We start from the raw sequence: 17718 nt of genomic DNA, 5'->3' as shown, positions 1-17718 counted from the left end.
ATAAAACCACTGCTGATCAGATTGGCGGGTGGCACATTGCCGTAATAAATAATGCTGAGGACAGGGCAGTTCTCCAGGGCTCTCTGGGCTCCTGGGTCCATTCAAAACACCATGTGTTTTCATGCCGCCAAAGGCAAGGCCAGACATGGAAGGGGCACAAGCCGTGTATCCTGGAGAGTAGTGTCTCCGGACAGGATTCTGGGGTCATAGAGGAAGAGCAACTGACCGTGAGCTCCCCATTCGACCCTTGGCTGAGTAGACAGAGGAACAGGGAGTAGGAGCAGGGCGGGGATTTTACCTCTGCATATGGCACAGGGGAGACCCGTCCTAGGATGTTGCGGCCACTTCTGGGGGCCAGGTGTTAGAAAGGGTGTTGAAGAATTGGAGAAGGGGCAGAAAAGAGCCACAAAAATGATTCGAGGCCTAGAAAAAAAGCATGCCAATGAGAGACTGAGGCTGTGTCTACACTGCAGAACCGATACTGACAGAGCCCCTTAGTGCAGACGCAGCATCCGTCAAACCCCGCATCCCTGAAGCACTTTTCTGTGGCCCTAGCTGTGTGTGCCCTGAGGGTTTTGTCACCACCGCTGTGGGTCAGGGGTGTGGTTTTTTCCCACTCTGCTGACATGGCTAAACTGATCTAACTTGGAGTTGGCCTACACTTAAATCTACTTAACTTCTTGTAATAAAGCTCAAGAGGTGGCTTGATTATAGTGTCTAAACACTTAGCACTCTTTAATCTGGCAGACAGAGGCAGAACAAGAACCAGTGGCTAGAGGATAAAGCCAGACACCTTCCACTGAGGAATAATGCCCCCGTGTTTCACAGTGCGGGTGAAGATCCATTGGAAGAAAATCCCCAGGGAAGGGGTGGATTCTCCATCTTGATGGCTTCAAACCCCAAGTGGGAGATGCTTTAGTCCAACCCAAATTATGGGGCTCCATGCAGGGGTAACTGGGTGACAGTCTCTGGCCTGGGCCATGCAGGAGTTCAGCAGAGATGGTCTGAGGGGCCCTTCTGGACTTCTGTGAATCTCTGAAGTGGATGGGCTGGATGCAAACTCCAAGGAGGGGATCGTGTAGCAGGGTGCGCAGTGGGGGTGGAGGAAGGGATGAAAGGAACAATGTGGGAACTGAGGCTAGGGAGCATCTCCGCCATGAGACCCGTCCCTGTGGGAAAACAGCTTGCGGGGCTGTCTGATGAAAGGACAGGGTTTTGAAACACTTGAGATCTCCACACAAAGTCTGATACCCCTGCAAATTGCCATGCAGGTTGGGGGGCCTGGGGTGGAGTCTGTGGTACAAATGTGGGGCTGTTCGCTCACAGAGTTCCCCATTTACAGACCCTCACCAATGATGTGATTTTCAAGTTTGCTGGCTTATTTTGCACAGAGCTAGGGTGTTAAATAGAAGCCGGTAGCTACATTAACCCAGCTCCTTGGACAGACCTAGAAATCATCTAGCATCCCAAAGCAGGAAGTGGCCCTGAAACAGACACATGATCACAATGGCAAATTAACTGTGTTTTCTGATTGCTGGCTGAGTGGTTTCAGTTTTCCATCTCTGAAAGGGTCCATGTTGCTAATCAGCATCCTCTAGTCCCTTTTAATTCATTTTATTTATGTATATACTGAATTATTAGGCCAGACATAACGCTAATAATTAGGGGACCGTCTCCCTCTAGAAGCTAAGAAGCCCAGAATGTAAACAGAACCTGGATGGGTTTTTAATAATGTCACATGTTTGGTAAGACAATCTTGCGATTTCTCTCAGCCTGATGATCTTTGGAGCGTCTGGGGCTGGCAAACTGATGATGGCAGCACCGCCTAGTGGTTAGTCTACTGGACTGAGACTCAGGAGACCTGAATTCTATTCCCGGCTCAACCGCTGGCCCGCTGGGTGGCACTGAGCAAGTCACAGTCCCTCTCCGTGCCTCAGTTTCCCCACCTGTGCAATGGGAATCATGATTCTGACCTCCTTTGTAAAGCACTTGGCGATCGAGGGATGAAAAGAGCTAGGGATTGTTGTTATGATACTAGCAGCTGAAAGCCCAGGCCATCACACCGGTGTGGTAGCTGGGCCAAGTAATTCACCACCTGTGCAATCTCCCTCCTCCAACCAGTGAAATTGTTGCATGCAAATTAACTGTAGAGCAAGGGTGGTGATTGGTTGAGTTACCTCTGATCTCACAATGGTCTAGAACTCTTAGTATGGCATGGATACATGCCTTGCTGTGGCTGTTACACCGCACGGGTGTCATTTGTCACCTCAGAATGGCTGAGAACTTAAAAGCTGGATGGTAGCAGGCTGCAAAGCCCCATGATGATTGAACCTGGTGATATTCTGAACCAGAAGAGCTCTCAGCCATGCTTGTAGCTGCCTCCATCCCTTCACACTGACTCCACAGAGAGTCTGGGCCTCCGAGTGACACTCGGACAGGTGACAATCCTGGAATCTTATTGTACAAGAGCCCACTTTGCCTAGCTTGGAGTTTGTAGCTCTGTCTTCTCTTGTATAGAGAAAACCACAATCATTGGTGTCTGGGACAAAGACTAGATTCCCATGCATAGTCAGACCCCTTCACTGCAGTGAGTTCTCCCGCACTGGAGTCTCTGTATCAAGATCGGACGTCTCGAAGCTGCGCTGTAGCTCAACCAGCAGATCTGAGCTGGAGGCAGGAATGGCTGTAGGAGATCCTGGGTTATACAGATCAGACGAGATGGGCAAAGGGCACTTCTGGCCTTGAAACCTATGAGCCCTGCAGGGGACGCCCACCAGCTCTTTGGGAATCTGCCCACCAGCTTCAGGCTGGGATGTGCAGACCCTCAATACCTCAAACCCACTGATCTGGGCATGGGCACCTGCGTTCCTGAGCCTTCTTTGACAGCCCAGTCTGAGTGTCTCCCCTAGCCCTGGGGCTCTGCAATCTAACCACCGCCCGTCTGCCAGCTCCTTTCCCCCCGCCTGGCCAAGCTCACTCGGGCCAAGGCCACAGAATCGGGTTTCATTAAGGACCCCAGACCAGCTGGGGAAAGTCAGCACCACACCCGTGAGTCATCCCCAAACACAGCCCTCCATGTCTATGCCCCACCCTCCTCGATCCATCCATCCATCTCCCTCCCTCTCCCTCCTTTCCACACCCCTCCAGCCAGCCATCCTCCTTCACCTCTCTATCCCAACCCCTCAATCTGTCCATCCCCTCACCTCCCTACCCCCCACCCCTCGATCCATCCCTCCATCCATCCATCTCCCTCCCCTTCCCCCCTTTCAACATCCCTCCAGCCAGCCATCCTCCTCCACCTCCCTACCCACCCAGCCCTTGAGCCATCCATCGCCCTCCACCTCCCTGCCCCTCAGCCCTCCAGTCATCCTCCCCCTCCCTCCTTTCAAAACCCCTCCAGCCTGCCATCCCCCTCCTCCTCCCTACCCCTCACCCCTCTATCTATCCATTCCCGTCCCCTTCCGTACCCCCCAATCCTCGATCCATCCATCGCCCTCCACCTCCCTCCTTTCAACACCCCTCCAGCCAGCCATCCACCTTCACCTCCCTACTCCTACCCCTCAATCCATCCATCCACCTCCCCTCAATCCATCCATCCCCCCACCTCCTTTCACCACCCCTCGATCCATCCATCCCCCTCCACCTCCTTACCCCACACACCCCTCAATCCACCCCTCTATCCATCCATCCCCCTACCTCCCTACACCCCTCCATCTATCCATATCCATACCTCCCCCACCCCGATTTCTTTACTCCTTCCCTGACCAGCCATCTCATCCCCAGCTCCCCTTCCATTCTGCTTCCTGCTCCCAATTTCTTCCTCAGTCAGATTCCACCCCCGGCGGAGCCCATTTCATCCTGCTCTCCTCTCCCCTGTTGTCGTCAATGCCTGGCTTTTATCTTCCCTTGTGCTCCAAAGAGCACCTGGAAGGTGGGAGAGCCAACACAGTGGCCTGGCACACTGAGATAGGGGTGCACTGAGTATGGGGGGTTTCTGAGTGCAGGTGACTGCTCATCTGAGGGTGTCCCATCCTGGGCACCCCTCCTATGCTGGGCAATTGCACTGGTACTACAGGCTCAGACCCAAGGCCTGAGCTCCTGGAGTCAGGTGATTGTGGTAGGATCACCTCTCCCAGGCATCGTGGTTGAGGAGAAGAGGTGACCCAGGTGTGACCAGTGCCTGCCTGAGTCTGCTGAGAGCCTGAGCCAACTGCTCCGAGAGGGGGACTGCCCGGGTATAATCACCACAACAACACCAGCCTGAGTCTGCCAAGAGCCTGAGCCAATTGCTCCGAGCACGGGAGCTCCCCAGAGTGTAACTGCCACCACGACACCAGCCTGAGTCTGCCGAGAGCCTGTGCCGATCGCTCTGAGGGGAGGGGCATGGTCCCGAGTGAACGTGCACCTTTGGGATCTCACGAGAAAGGGGGGAGGGGGGAGTTAATGATCTCTCTAGGAAGGTGCATCTCTTCTGCAGCAAGACGCTCTCAGCTTGCCATCCCCAGCTGTGAGGCGCCCAGGAAATCTTTCACTTCCAAGGCTACAGGCTCTTAAATGTGGCTGTTGTTGCCGTGGCAATTCGTGTTGTGTAGAAATGTCAAGGTCTGGAGCTGCAGCGCTCAAAGTCTAGCTCCCCACAGCCCCTCCCCCCATTCCAGCTCCCACAGTCTCATGCCCTTGCCAGGCACCCAGTGTGGGTTGGTGACCCACAACAACACATTACACGCACACTCAGGGCAGCTCTCCCTTCTCAGGGCATGGGCTCAGGCTCCCGGCACATCACTGCATCAGTTACACTTAGTTACAGGCAGAGCTGCTGCAGCAGGCTGTTAATACAGCGATTCCCCCACCTGGTGCAGAGATGCAGCAGCCTCTGGAGTGGGGCAGAGGGCCAGTGCTCACAAACCCATCACTCTCAGTGACTCCGGTTTATTTATTTATTTAGGCAAATGATTTTAAAAACAAAACCAAAACATAAAATCCTTGGTACCAATTCCCCGTCCAGTCTGGCGCTGATTTCCCATCCAGCCCCCCAACCCAGTACCAATTCCCCATCCAGGTGCACCCTCTGCGATCCAGTCTTTATGCCCCTTCGGGCCCCCTCTCCAATCCAGAGCCCATCCTGGCCCCTCTCCAATCCAGGACCCATTCCCCATCCAGGTCCTTCTCCAATCCAGGGCCCATCCCCCTCTTCAATCCAGAGCCCATCCCCCATCCAGGCCCTTCTCCAATCCAGGGCCCATCCCCCTCTTCAATCCAGAGCCCATCCCCCATCCGGGCCCCTCTCCAATCCAGAGCCCTTCCCTCATCCGGGCCCCTCTCCCATCCACAGCCTATATCTTGTCCAGGCACCCCCTCTCTGATCTGGGGCCCATTCCCTGTAAAGGACCCCCCTTCTCCATTCTAGTACCAATCCCCCATCCAAGCCCACCCCCTCTCTGATCTGGTACTGATTGCCTGTCCAGGTCCCCCTTCTCTGATCCAGCACCAATTCCCCCCTAACTTTCCTTTTCCAATCTGTGTGTCTCACACCATGTGCATCAAGGTGGGGGCGCAAGTGGGAAGAGCTGGGGGTTTCCAGACATTCCCAGCCTCAGGTGTCAAGTCAAACCAGGTCCGATGGCAAAACCCAAACCCACCTCCAACCATGTGGGGTTCTGTCTCTGGCTAACGGGGCACTCTCCCTGGGGAAATCCAGTGTCGGAGGGGGGCTGTTGTGCTGTCCCTGGCCTGGTGGTGTCAGATCAGGGGTCACCGCGTTGGCTCAAGTGTCGCCGGGTCGGATCGGGATTGCCACGTTGGCTGGAGTGTCACCAGCTCAGAGAGGTGGTTACCGGGGTGGTTTGCACATTGCCATGTCACCACATCCAATGGAGTGTCACCGTGTCGGCTCAGAGGCACTCCTCGCCTGGCTCAGCTGTCCCATCCCCGGCGTTCAGCCAGCTGCTCCAGTGCGGTGCGCTCCCACCCGCCTGCGTCATACCACGCTCTCCTCCAGCTCCTCCGTGCTGGCAAAAGCAGCACCCCCCTTGCGCACCCCCTCAGCCGCGCAGCTGGCCAGCATCCCGTGCACTGACTGGCTGCGCTTGGTCCACATGATGCTCAGCCGCTTGGCATAACCATAGCAGGCACTGGTGGAGATCTCCCCCATGTCCAACGAGCAGCTCCGCTTGGCCTTGGAGGTCCCCAGGTCTGGCTGGTCACGCTGGCCCGCCACCACCCCCTCTGCCGTCCTGGGGTCTGGTGCCTCTTGCCGGGTGGGCTTGCCCCTCGCCCTCCGGCGCTGCGCCTTCGGCCCCCGCTCCCGCTGAGGACCCCGCTGCGGCAGCATCCCATTGGGCACCCCTGGCTGCCCGCCATTGGTCTGTGAGTACATGTTGGAGACGTTGGGCATGCCAGGGTGGGCGCTGCCACAGATCTTATACTTCACCATCATGACCACGGTGGAAACCAGCAGGGTCACCACGATAATGCCCCCCACGATGACCGTCAGAGTGCCCCCCAGGAAGTGGGCGTGGAGCGAGTGGCAGTCCGGGTACGCCTCCTCCGTGGAGAACTGGGCACAGCCCAGCAGGCGCGTGGCAGCCAGCGAGGTGGCTGAGTCATGGAAGATGGCCAGGACACACAGATCGTAGTCCACGCCTGGGACTAGGTGCTTCAGCATGAAGTGGTGGCTGCTGGCCGGGATGATCCTGAAAGAGAGAGATTTTAGGGAGCGGAAAGAACCATTCTGAGCAGCCCCGCTGACTCCCCCCAGGCTGGGGAATCTCCCAGCCTTGCCTGCATCCAGCCCCAGATCTGCTGCTCATAACACCTCCTGGGTCACTGAGTCCAGTCTCATATCCAGCCCCATCTTCAAATGAGTGGGGTGTTTGCCCCCCACTGCTACTCCTGGGAGGCTGCGCCAGACCCTCCCTTCGCTGTTGGTCACAAATCTTCTCAGCTCCAGTCTCAGTTGATTCCTGGCCAGTTTGTCCCCATTTGTCCTTGTGCCAACACTGTCCTTTAGCTTCAGTAGCTCTTCTCCCTCCCTGGGGTTACCCCCCTGGTGTGTTTTCAGAGAGCAGATCCCCTCTCAGCCTTCGCCCAGCCAGGCTAAACAGGCCCAGCTCGCTCAGTCTCCTCTTGTAAGATCAGCTCCCCATTGCCCTGATCAGCCTGGGAGCCCTTCTCTGCACCGGGCCAGTTTGATTCATCTTTCTAGAACACGGGTGACCAGAACTGCACACGGTGTTCCCGCTGAGTTCTTCCCAGTGCCTCGGCCAGGGGCATTAATGCTTCCCTACCTCAACTGAAATCCCGAGCCAGCCTAGGATCGCTTTGGTTTTCATGGTGGTTCACAGTCATCCTGTGATCAACCAACGCATTCAGCTCTTTCTCCTGCTCTGTCACTTCTGGCCAATCAAGGGCGTCAGGGGCCCGCACCCAAACAGCTTCAACAACAGGCCTCAAGTGATTTGTGATTTGGGGGGTGCACACTGAGACTCCCAAAAGGGTTTCCAAACATTGCTCAGTACCTACCACCGACACTCAGGACCCTTTAAGGTGTTTCAAGATGTGGCCCCCCCAGAATCATTCATAAGAACACCTAGTTCTTATCCAGCACTTTTCATCCCTGGAGCTCAAACACTTTACAAAGGTGGTCAGGATCCTATCCCCATTTTACAGATGGGGAAACTGAGGCACAGGGGGGTGTCATTGGCCAGGGTCAGTCAGTGGCCAAGCCAGGAATACAATACACGAGTTCTGAGTCCCAAGTCCAGGGCTGTAACCAACAGGCCACACTGCCTCTGGAGTACAGACCCCACCTCACTTTTGAACAGGGACTTAAATTCCTAAGGCATGTAGGTGCTTTGGAAAAGCCTTCAGGTGCTGGGGAATCCACCCATCGCTGAGTCAGCTATTCCAGTCATTAATCCCCCTCCTTGTTACAAATGTGGCCTCGTTTCTAACCTCAGTTTGTCAAGCTTCAGCTCCCAGCCATGGGGTCTTGATCTGCCTTTGTTGGCTGGTTGAAAAGCCCTCTGCCCTCCAAAGTCTCCTCCCACTATAAGGGCTTTCAGACCTGGATTGGGTCACCTCTACGTACAAAATAGGGGAAGGGCTTACTATCTAAATAGGCAATGAGAGGGAGGGTGAAACTGAGGCACAGAGAGGGGTCCTGTGATAGAACCCAGGAGTCCTAGCTCCCAGTCCCCTGCCCTAACCACTAGACCACACTCCCCACCCCCAGCAGTTCTGAACCCAGGTTCCCTGCATCTAGACCCACCCCTGACATTGCTGCCCTTTTCTTGCCCCCGCCCCCACATGTCTAGCCCCTACTCGCATCTCTAGCCTGAACTTTAATAGTCTCAGCCTAAACCACTGGGATGGCATGGCCTTCTCCACCCCCCGACCCCCATCGTCTGCTCCCAATGGACTTGCCGCTGCCACTCCAACAAGCTCCTGGTGCTGATTTAGCCTCCTCTGGGTTGGGGCGTGGGGGCTGTTTATACAGGGATCCCTCGTCCAGCACTGAGATGCAGCCACCTCTGGGTTGGGGCACGGAGCTGTTCGTACAGGAGTCCCTGTCAGCTGCCTCTGGGCTTGGACACAGGACTCAGAACCCGGGCAGGATTGGCAGCTGAGTGTCACATGAGCAGAGAGACTAATTCACAGCTAAGCCCTCTCTCTGCTTCCCCGGAGTAGTCAGAACAACCCCAGGGCTGCTCTAAACATAAGCTTCACACAGGCGTGTCCATAATGCAGGGTGGCCCAGCCATGCCTCCCGCAGAATACCCATAATGCTGTGCACTATGGCCACCCCCCATGTTAGAGAAAATCCGTGGTGCCGTGTGTTCCAGGCACACCCCCTTCCCTGGAGAATAATGCAATGCAATGCAATGCAGCCACACACCCCTACTCAAGGCTCTCAGTGGTCCAGTGATGTGGCTGGGGCACGACCAAGCATGGTCTCTCTTCCCGGAGCCTCCTGTGCCATGGCATCCATCCCCACCCACTCCCCCAATCTCATCCTTGCTGCGGCACCCCCTACCTGTAGATCAGAGTGTCATCCACGGTGCAGTTGTACTGGATCTGGTACATCCAGGCAGTGGGGGCCGACTTGTCTACAGCCCAGCGCACCAAGGCTGAGTCAGCTGTCACATCGGACACCTCCACACTCCTCTCACCCACCCCCAAGTCGGTGGTGTTGGCCGCTGTCTTGGTGGCAATGTCGGAGGAGCCCGGGTCATGGTGCGGCACTGGGCCACTGCTCCCATTGCCCTGATGGGGCAAAGGGATAATCTTGAGGTCCACCAGGGCTGTGGACTCACCCGCTGCATTGATGGCGATGCAGGTGTAGGGGCCGTCGTCCCGGACTGTGGTTACCAGCACATCTAAGGTGCCATTGCGGAAGGAGACGGTCCGGGAGGAATTGGAGATGATCTTGTCATCCGGTGACACCCAGTGGATCACTGGCTCGGGGTCCCCGATGGCACGGCACTTCAGGGTGGCCCGCTGGCCCTCCAGCACCCACAGCTTGTGCGTGTGACGGGTGATGAGGGGCGGCTCGCAGGTGAACTCCTCCTCGGGCACTGACCAGAAGTAGCGGCCAGCCACGTGGGGCGGCGAGGCGCACGTCTCCATGTCATCCTCCCGTGCCAGCCGCCGCAGCCACAGCAGCTCACAGTTGCAATGTAGGGGGTTGCCCCCGAAGCTCAGCACGATGGTGGCAGTGTAGGGGGTGGGACTGATGACGCCTGTCTGGGAGCGGGCAAAGAGCGGGTCAGGGGGCAGGGTGTACAACCGGTTGGAGGTCATGTCCAAGCGGGACAGCTTGTAGAGCTCAGAGAACGTGCCTTCCATGATGGAGTCAATGAGGTTGTGGTCCAGGTTGAGGGTGTGCAGGCAGAGCATGCCTCGGATGCCCTCCCAGGGGACGCGGCGCAAGTTGTTGTAGGACAGGTCCAGGTCCTCCAGCGTCAGCAGGAAGTCGTCGAAGGCGGCAGCCGAGATGCTCACCAGCTGGTTGTTGTTGAGGATGAGGTGCTGCAGGTTGAGCATCCCGCGCAGGGCCTCCTCGCCGATCTCCGTCAGCCGGTTGCTGTCCAGGTGCAGGGAACGCAGGCTCTCCAGGTCACCGAAGGCGAAGGGCCGGATGCTGTCGATGGTGTTGCGGGAGAGGGTCAAGTCCACCAGGCCGCTCATGTTGAGGAAGTCCTGGGGCTCCAGCACGCGGATGTAGTTGTCGGCCAGGCGCAGCTCCACTGTGCGCCGGTCAATGTTGGCTGGGATGAAGAGCAGGCCCTTGTTGGCACACAGGGTGCTTAGTGACTCGGAGAGATTCTGGCACACGCAGTGGAAGGGGCAGGAGGCAGCCCAGGACACCAGGGTCCCTGCCATCAGAAGCAGCACCAGCAGCAGGCAAGCCATGGTTGGTGGGTCGGCAGTGCCTGGGAGGCAGAGGAGAGAGGGGATCAGAGAATGGAGTGAGCGAAGGTCAGCCAAGAGCAGGGACATGGGAAAAAGGTGGTCTAGGGGGTATAGGCAGCTTGGGGCATGGGGCTACAGCCCTCATACCATAGCCCCACCCTCTATGTGAGCCCCACCTCCATGCCATAGCCACACCCCTGCACTGTAGCCCCAACTCCATCCCACAGCCACGCCCCAGCATCATGGCTCGATACCAGGGCGGTACCCCTGCATCAGATACCTGCCTGCCACACCATGATCACACCCCTCCTGTATAACCCCACCCCCACACCATACCCACACCCCTTCACCAGGGCTGTACCCCCTGCACCGTAATCCTGCTCCAAACACTGTCTGTAGCGCAACCCCCACCGCCCATGGTCTCGCCCTGCACTGCAGCCCCATCCCCTGTGGCCCCCAACCCTGCACTGTAGCTCCTTTCACAAACAGTGGCCCCACCTGTGCAGTGTGGCCTGGCCCCATTTATAGTGACAGCTGCACAGAGAGGATGGGTTGCCAGCAGGCCCCCTACTAACTGGGGTATGGCTGCTTAGGTTGGGTGGAACTGGTAGAACCCCCAGAGCAGTGGGGATTGAGATGCCCAGGTCCGCTCCCCTGTCTTGGAGCCATTGGCTCAGGCTATCTGCAGACTCAGGCAGGTATGGCTGGGACAGCTACACCTGGGTTTTGTTTTCCAACTTTTCTCCCCAACCACAAGGATGAGAAATGGAAGCTTCAGTTCTAGTACAGTCCCATGACTCCAGGAGCTGGGGCCATAGAAAGTGCTTAGGAACTAATCCAGGGCCTGTGGTCTCTGTTGTGGCCTATAGAACCCTATGGTTCTGTTCTCTGCGCTCGGAGGGGAGTGAGGTCTGGCGTCTTAGAGCTGGAGGAGCTGGGAGTCAGGAGCGCTGAGTTCTGGGAGTGGAGGGGGTCTCCCCCACTGCTGGGATCCCTTCCCCACCTCTAGCCTGCACTCCCCATGCCAGCCATCTCCCCCAGGCTTGGATCCCTCCCAGATTCCCCATTCCAGCCTGTGCTCCCCACGCCACCTCCTTCCCTCGCTGACAGGGTCCCTCCCCAGTCCCCCTGGCCTGTGTTCTCTGTGCAACTCACCTTTCCCCCTGCATAATCCTGCCGCCCCCACCACCGCTCAGTGCCGCAGACAGGGAACCAGCCAGGTTGATAGTTCAGCCACTGAATTTTTAAAGATCTATCTGGTTCCTACATCCGTCCCAGAGCCCAGCATCCTCCCCACTGGACACACTGCTTCATGAGCTACTCCCCCGCCCAGCCCCTGCACAGCCAGGCAATTGGGAGGGGCGAAGAGAGAGGAGGGCTGAGGAGGATGAACTGGTTTTCTGGACAGCAGATATGGCTGCTACTCCTGAAAGGAGCCAGAAATCCTGGCTTCCAGTATTCCCCCCACCCCCCTCTAGCCACCAGACAGACACTATTCTCCTCCCTGATCTGGGGATAGAAGCCAGGAGTCCTGACAGGCCATGGCCCAAAGAACTTACATTCTACGTACAGTGGTTAGATCGGGAGGGGGAGTCAGGACTCCTGGGTTCTATCCCAGGTTTGGGAAGGGGCAGTGGGGTGTAGGGGGGTAACGCAGAGGTGATTGGGAGCCTGCCAGCACTCCATTTCCTGTGCAACATCCCTTTCTGTCTGAAGGGTAGTGCCAAGGGAAGTTATTGATTTAATAAGTGCCAGCATTCAGGTCACCCTGATAACGCCAGTGACATGGGCATATAATTGGCGGGGCGGGGGGGGGGGGTGTCAGGCAGGATCATCTTTCTCCAGAGCCCTGGTGCATGGATGGAGTTGCTCCAGGTTGCTTGGCTAACTGTGGCTGGGGGGGTCTGGGACACAGCACTGTGCAGGGAGAACAGTCACAGAGCTGCTGTAGAGGGACATGAAGAGCTCTGTGTAGCTTGAAAGCTTCTCTCTCCCCAACAATAAAAGCCGTTACCTCACCCACCTTGTCTTTTTAGAGGGATCATGTCAGGGCTTCAGATAACCACTGGGTAAACCAGAAATAGCCATTTTCCCTCCCTTTCCCTGAGCTCCCCTCCCATCCCCCCACTTTATGCCAACTCCACACGCCCCTCATGCGCCCCCTGCATATGCCCCAGAAACAGATCCCTCAAATAATCAAAGTGGAGTTCCTACCACAGATGCTGAGAAAGGAGGGGACTAGGGGTCAGGACTCCTGGGTTCACTCCCCAGCTCTGGGAGGGAGTGTGGTGTAGCGCTAAGAACAGGAAGCTGGGAGTCAGGACTCCTGAGTCCTCTATTTCACTCAGCTCCCAACAATGAAAGAGACTAGTCAGTTTCTCTTTGCATTTCTAGTCAATTTCGCTCTTGCCTGTGGCCTGGGCTGGAACATGGAGGCTGCAGGGGGAAGGGCTGGATAAACATATTCATAATCCTGTTTCCAGTGCATTTGAAGAAAGGCAGGGAAGAGATTTCCGGCAGTGTTTGTACTGGGGCTTAGGGGGAAATCTGTAGCCAAAGAGACCCAAAAGTGTGTCTACGGGGCATCCCCATGAAGAGCATTATTGGTGTCAAAGCATCAACACACACAGGTGTCAATCCAGAGTTTGCTGGGCCAGCAGATCCCTGAGTAATTCCCAAAGCAGGAGTGAGAATTACTCTCCCCATTTTGCTAAGGGGAAACTGAGGCACAGAGCGACAAAGGGACTTGTCCAAGGTCAGTGGCAGAGCCGGGAATAGAACCCAGAGTCCCGAATCCTCACCTGATTCTGCTCCAAACACTATTCCCAGCTCTGGGAGGGGAGTAGGTTCTAGTGGTTAGAGCAGGGAGGGCTGGGAGCCAGGACTCCTCAATTCTATTTGCCCCAGATCCCTCATGGTCCTTCCAAAGGGAGGCACAGTTGTCACCTTCTTTGCTCTCCTGATGGTACATAAGCTCTGGCAGAGCCAGCAGAAACATAAGGGGTGGGGAGCTGTACCTGCTCCCAGGTCAGAGGGCTCAAAGACTGACCGGAGGCCTGGCTGGGAGAATATACCCAGGGAGCAGGCTTTCAGATGGAGTCTAGGGGGTTGGCGTAGGGTGGCACTGGCAACCAGGACGCCTGGGTTCTATTCCTGGCTCTGGGAAAGAGGGAGGGTGCCAGACACTTGCTCTGTCTGTGCCTATTTATTTCTGGGGGTCCTGTGGGTGTGGAGGAGCTGGGGTTTTGGTGTGTGCTCATGGCTCTGCACGTGTTGCCAGGTGCACCCTTCTGAGTATCTGTGCACTTATCTGGGTGTGCTTATGCAAGTGAGTAGGTGTGGGCTCAATGGTGTGTGTGCCTGCCATTGGGGGAGAGTGATGTGTCTGTCCATGTCTCCCCCAGGCACCCACTGCTCTGCACCAAACTGCCCCTCCCGCACCAGCGTGGGCAGCAGGATGCCCCCTGTTGGTGGGTGAGGGGAGCTGTGTCCAGCTCTGCTGTGGGTGGGGTGTCCTTCTTTGGAAGGGTGGGGTCACTACAACCAGCTGCCCCCATCCCTGGCAGCCTCTGACTGGGATGGGGCCTGTGGTGGGGGACAGGAAGTTGGCAGGTAACTGCTTCCTTCCACCCCCCTCAGAAACTCCTCCCCTCTGTACCCAGCCCACCCACAGGCTCTGTCCTTAGCCAGAGGGGCCAGCAGCACCCCTGTTTCGGGGGGGGGGGGGTGAGATTGGGAGTGGATCTCTACTGTTCCTCCCCTCCCCTGCACACACCCTTTGGTGCCCTTCAACCAGTGCTTTGACAGGTAATGAGAAACATTCAGCCCCCCCCAGCTCCTGCCTTGTTCCCTCATCGCCCCTTCCAGCCCCCAGCTCCTGCCTAGCTCCCCCTACTGCCCCAGTCCAGCCCCCCAGCTCCTGCCTAGCTCGTGCACAGCCCCAATCCAACCCCCTATCCTCCGCCTAGCTTCCCTCCTGCTCCCTCGCAGCCCCTCTGCAGCCCCTCCAGGTTCCTCCGGTCCAGCCCGCAGCCACTCATCCCTCCAGGCCTTTCAGCTCCCCTCCTGGCCCCCACGTCCCTGATCCACAGCCCCGTTTCAGGCCCCCACACGCCCTCCCCAAGCTCCGATCCAGTTCCCCCTCCCCAGACGCCTCCCCCCCCCGCCCCATGCACAGCGGCCGATGCTTTTACCTTGCGCTCTGTCTCTAGGGGGGGCCACGTCTCCTGTCTCCGGGCCCCCCACCCGCGCCCTGGCTCATCCCCGGGACTGCGATTCCCCCCACGCCACCTCCGCGCGTCCTTGCGGGCTGCTCACGCCCGGGGACCGGAGTCACCCCGGCCAAAGGGGCCCCCCATCCCAGCCGTCCCCCTGCCCCGGGGGGCCAGCAGGCCCCTCTCTCCCCTGGCGGCTCCTCTCCGCTGCGGCGCGGCTCAACTTGTGCCGGGCTTGCGGTGGCATGAACGGGGATACGCGCGTGCGGCCAGATCCGAGCGCCCTCCACGGCTAGCAGCCCCCTGCAGCACCAGCGCAGACTCCCCCCAGCATCGCCGGACGCCTGGGTTCTCTCCGCCGGTGGCGTGGCGGGTGCAATCGATATTGTGCAATCCGGTTATATATCAGAGGGGGGTCGGGCATGTACACTCTGGGGGGCACCCCCTCTGCCCCCCGGACGCCTGGGTTCTATCCACCCGGGGTGCAATCCGTTTTGTCCAATCCAGTTATAGCTCCAGGCAGGGGGTTACATATACTTCCTAAGGCCCCCCTCTCCGCTCCCCGGACGCTTGGATTCTGTCCCCCGGCAAGGCGGGGGGAGGGGTCCAATCCGTTTTCAATCCAGTAACCGGGCGCGGGCTAGATCCACTCTGGGGGCACTCGCCGGACGCCTGGGTTCTATCCACCGGGACGTGGGTTCAGTCTGTGCTGTCTAATCAAGTTATACATCCGGGAAGGGGGGATGGTCACCCCCAGCACTGAGCCTCCGGACGCCTGGGTTTTATCCTCGGGGGGTCGTCGTGAATATGGTCCGCTGACAGCTCCAGGCAGTGGGGACGCAGCCTCCCGGATGCCTGGGTCCCATCCGCTGTAGCATTCAGGGGTGCGATCCCTTTATAGCTCGGTCCCAGGCAGGGGACAGCACACCCCCACCCCCACCCCGTCTCTGTCTCCCGGACTCCTGGGTTCTATTCCAAACTCGCCACACGCCCGGGTTCTATCGCCCGCAGCGGCCGGGCTCCCCCGGGCCCATCCCCTCCCCACACCCGCCTTGGGGCCGGTTCTGGGGGTCCGCTGGGGGCGAAGGGGCATCGGCTGTCCCCCACCCCCGCACCCCGACCCGCCGCTTCCTGGCGCCGAGCCCCAAACCCCAGCGCCGCCCCCCCTCCCCTGCAGACGGCGGCGGGAGGTGGGAACCGCGCGCGCCCTCCGGTCCCTGCCCGGGCGCCGGAGCTGTGCCGCGGGGTGGGGGATGGGAGGGCTGCGAGGAGGATCCGGCCTCCCCTCCCCTCCCCGCACGGCGCCAGCTCTGCCCCTTCCCGGCTGGCGGGGGGGGGGGGTCGTGCATGGTCCCTCTGCACCGTGCGGGGGGGGTCTGTCAGCTGAGGGGGGAGGGGGCAAGGCTTGGTGGGGGGTGCACGGTTCTTTTCCAGCAGGATGCGGAGGGGGGGGGAATCAAATCAGCAGGTGGAGAAAGGGGACTGGGAGCTGGTGGGATAGGGCAGGTGGGGGTGGGCTGGCTGATGCATGAGCCCCATACACCAGGATGGGGGAGGTGGCAGCTGGAGGGCAAGAGTGGGGTGAGGCGGGGAAGGGGGTTGGCAGCTGTAGCTAAAGGGGAGGGGAGGCTGGTGCAAGGTCCCCTTTCACTGGGGAGGGGGCAGGGGATGTTGCACGGTCACCGTACATCAGGAGGGGGGTCAGAAGGGAGAGGGGGGTGCAAGGCTGGCAGCTGGAGCTGGGGGAAGAGAGGGAAGGGGAGTGGAGGCTGGTGCTGGTCCCCATATACCAGGATGGGGTGGGGGAGGTTGTCAGTTGGACTTGGGCGGGTGGGAATGGTGGTGCATGGTCCCTTTTCGCCAGGTGAGGGGCTGAGGGCGCTGATGCCTGGTCCCAGCTGCAGATAGGGAGTGGAGGCTAATGGTTAGAGCAGGGACAAAGGGAATCAGAATCACACTTCCAATCACAAAAACAGAACCCAGGAGTCCTGGTTCCCAGCCCCTTCTACTCTAACTACTAGACCCCCCCCTCCCCTCTCAGAACTGGCAATGGAATCCTGATTCCTAGCCCTGCTGCGCTCTAACCACTAGACATTACTGACCCCCTTCCAATACCCTGTAATACCCGGCTGTTTGCAGCCGCCTCGATCCCCAGTACAGGGAGCTGGGCTTTCCCTCCAGGTTTGTAGCTTCCTGACTCCTGTCACAATTCACATTTCTAAGTCTGGAGTTTATGAGCTGCAGAGCCCAGGGGTCCCTGTCATGTCCTGGGGACCAGAGAGCCCAGCAGTTCTGTGCTATGGACAAACTTCACACATGCCCCCTGCAGACCTTGGGGCTGGGATGGCAGGGGGTGAGGGGTCAGCATTGAGGGGCATTGGCAGAGCGGGGTGTGGGGGGGAGCCCAGGGCAGGGCATTGCAGGTCAGGACTGAGGGGCATTGGCAGAGCTGTGCAGGGGAAGGCACTCTCTGCCAGCCCCCCCAGTGAGTGCTGGCTTATGCCAGCTGGGGCTCTGAGTCTTTCTCCTCCCAGCCAGATGCTGAACAGATGTTCACTTAGATGAACAGGGGCAAGGTTAGGCCTGGGTGTGATGGGGATTACAGCGGGGGGGGGCGATGAGGGGGTTTCTGTTTAAGAGGTTTAAGATTGGGTTAAAGATGATACTGTGGGGGAGGGGACACACCACTGCCCCCTACTGAGCAGAATTGCAATTTGCTCAAACTTACAGGAGTTGGATCTAGTGGTTAGAGCAGAAGTGACTCAAAGTTAGGATTCCTGGGTTCTAGCCCCAACTCTGGGAGGGGAGGGGAGTCTAATGGTTGCAGGGCTAGGAGCTAAGACCCCTGGACTCCATCCCCAGCTCTGGGAGGGGAGGGGAGTCGAGTCAAGTCTAATGGTTGGGGGGCTGGGAGCTAGGACCCCTGGGTTCCATCCCCAGCCCTGGGAGGGGAGAGTGCTGTTACGAGTTGGGGGGGGCTGGTAGTCAATATCCGCAAGGGAAGGGCTCAGAGCCCCATCGCTGAGGGACATTCACTCCTAGAGCTCTGGGGACCTGATTGAAGGAGACAGCCCTACCATGGGGTGAGAAA

General features: G+C 58.3%; 2 protein-coding genes across 5 annotated transcripts in view; one reads left to right on the top strand and one right to left on the bottom strand.

The window, feature by feature from the left end:
• The window catches only part of PC (pyruvate carboxylase), a 240137-nt gene that overhangs the window by 210846 nt on the left and 11573 nt on the right, over window positions 1-17718 (top strand). The window lies entirely within an intron of this gene.
• Window positions 5978-10413, bottom strand: LRFN4 (leucine rich repeat and fibronectin type III domain containing 4). Its single transcript, XM_077822747.1, has 2 exons — window positions 9035-10413; window positions 5978-6692 (listed from the first exon to the last, which is right to left on the bottom strand). The coding sequence occupies exons 1-2, from the start codon at window positions 10411-10413 to the stop codon at window positions 5978-5980; spliced, it is 2094 nt and encodes a 697-aa protein (XP_077678873.1).

Source organism: Eretmochelys imbricata, chromosome 7 (assembly GCF_965152235.1).
Source record: "Eretmochelys imbricata isolate rEreImb1 chromosome 7, rEreImb1.hap1, whole genome shotgun sequence".
Lineage (NCBI taxonomy): Eukaryota > Metazoa > Chordata > Testudines > Cheloniidae > Eretmochelys > Eretmochelys imbricata.
This window is presented reverse-complemented; position numbering and strand designations above follow the sequence as displayed.

Excerpts from the sequence above, each read along its gene's own strand:
- LRFN4 (XM_077822747.1), bottom strand. The coding sequence starts at position 10,413 with ATGGCTTGCCTGCTGCTGGTGCTGCTTCTGATGGCAGGGACCCTGGTG. Across the intron at positions 6,693-9,034 it reads GATGACACTCTGATCTACAG|GATCATCCCGGCCAGCAGCC; the intron begins GTAGGGGGTGCC and ends TCTCTCTTTCAG.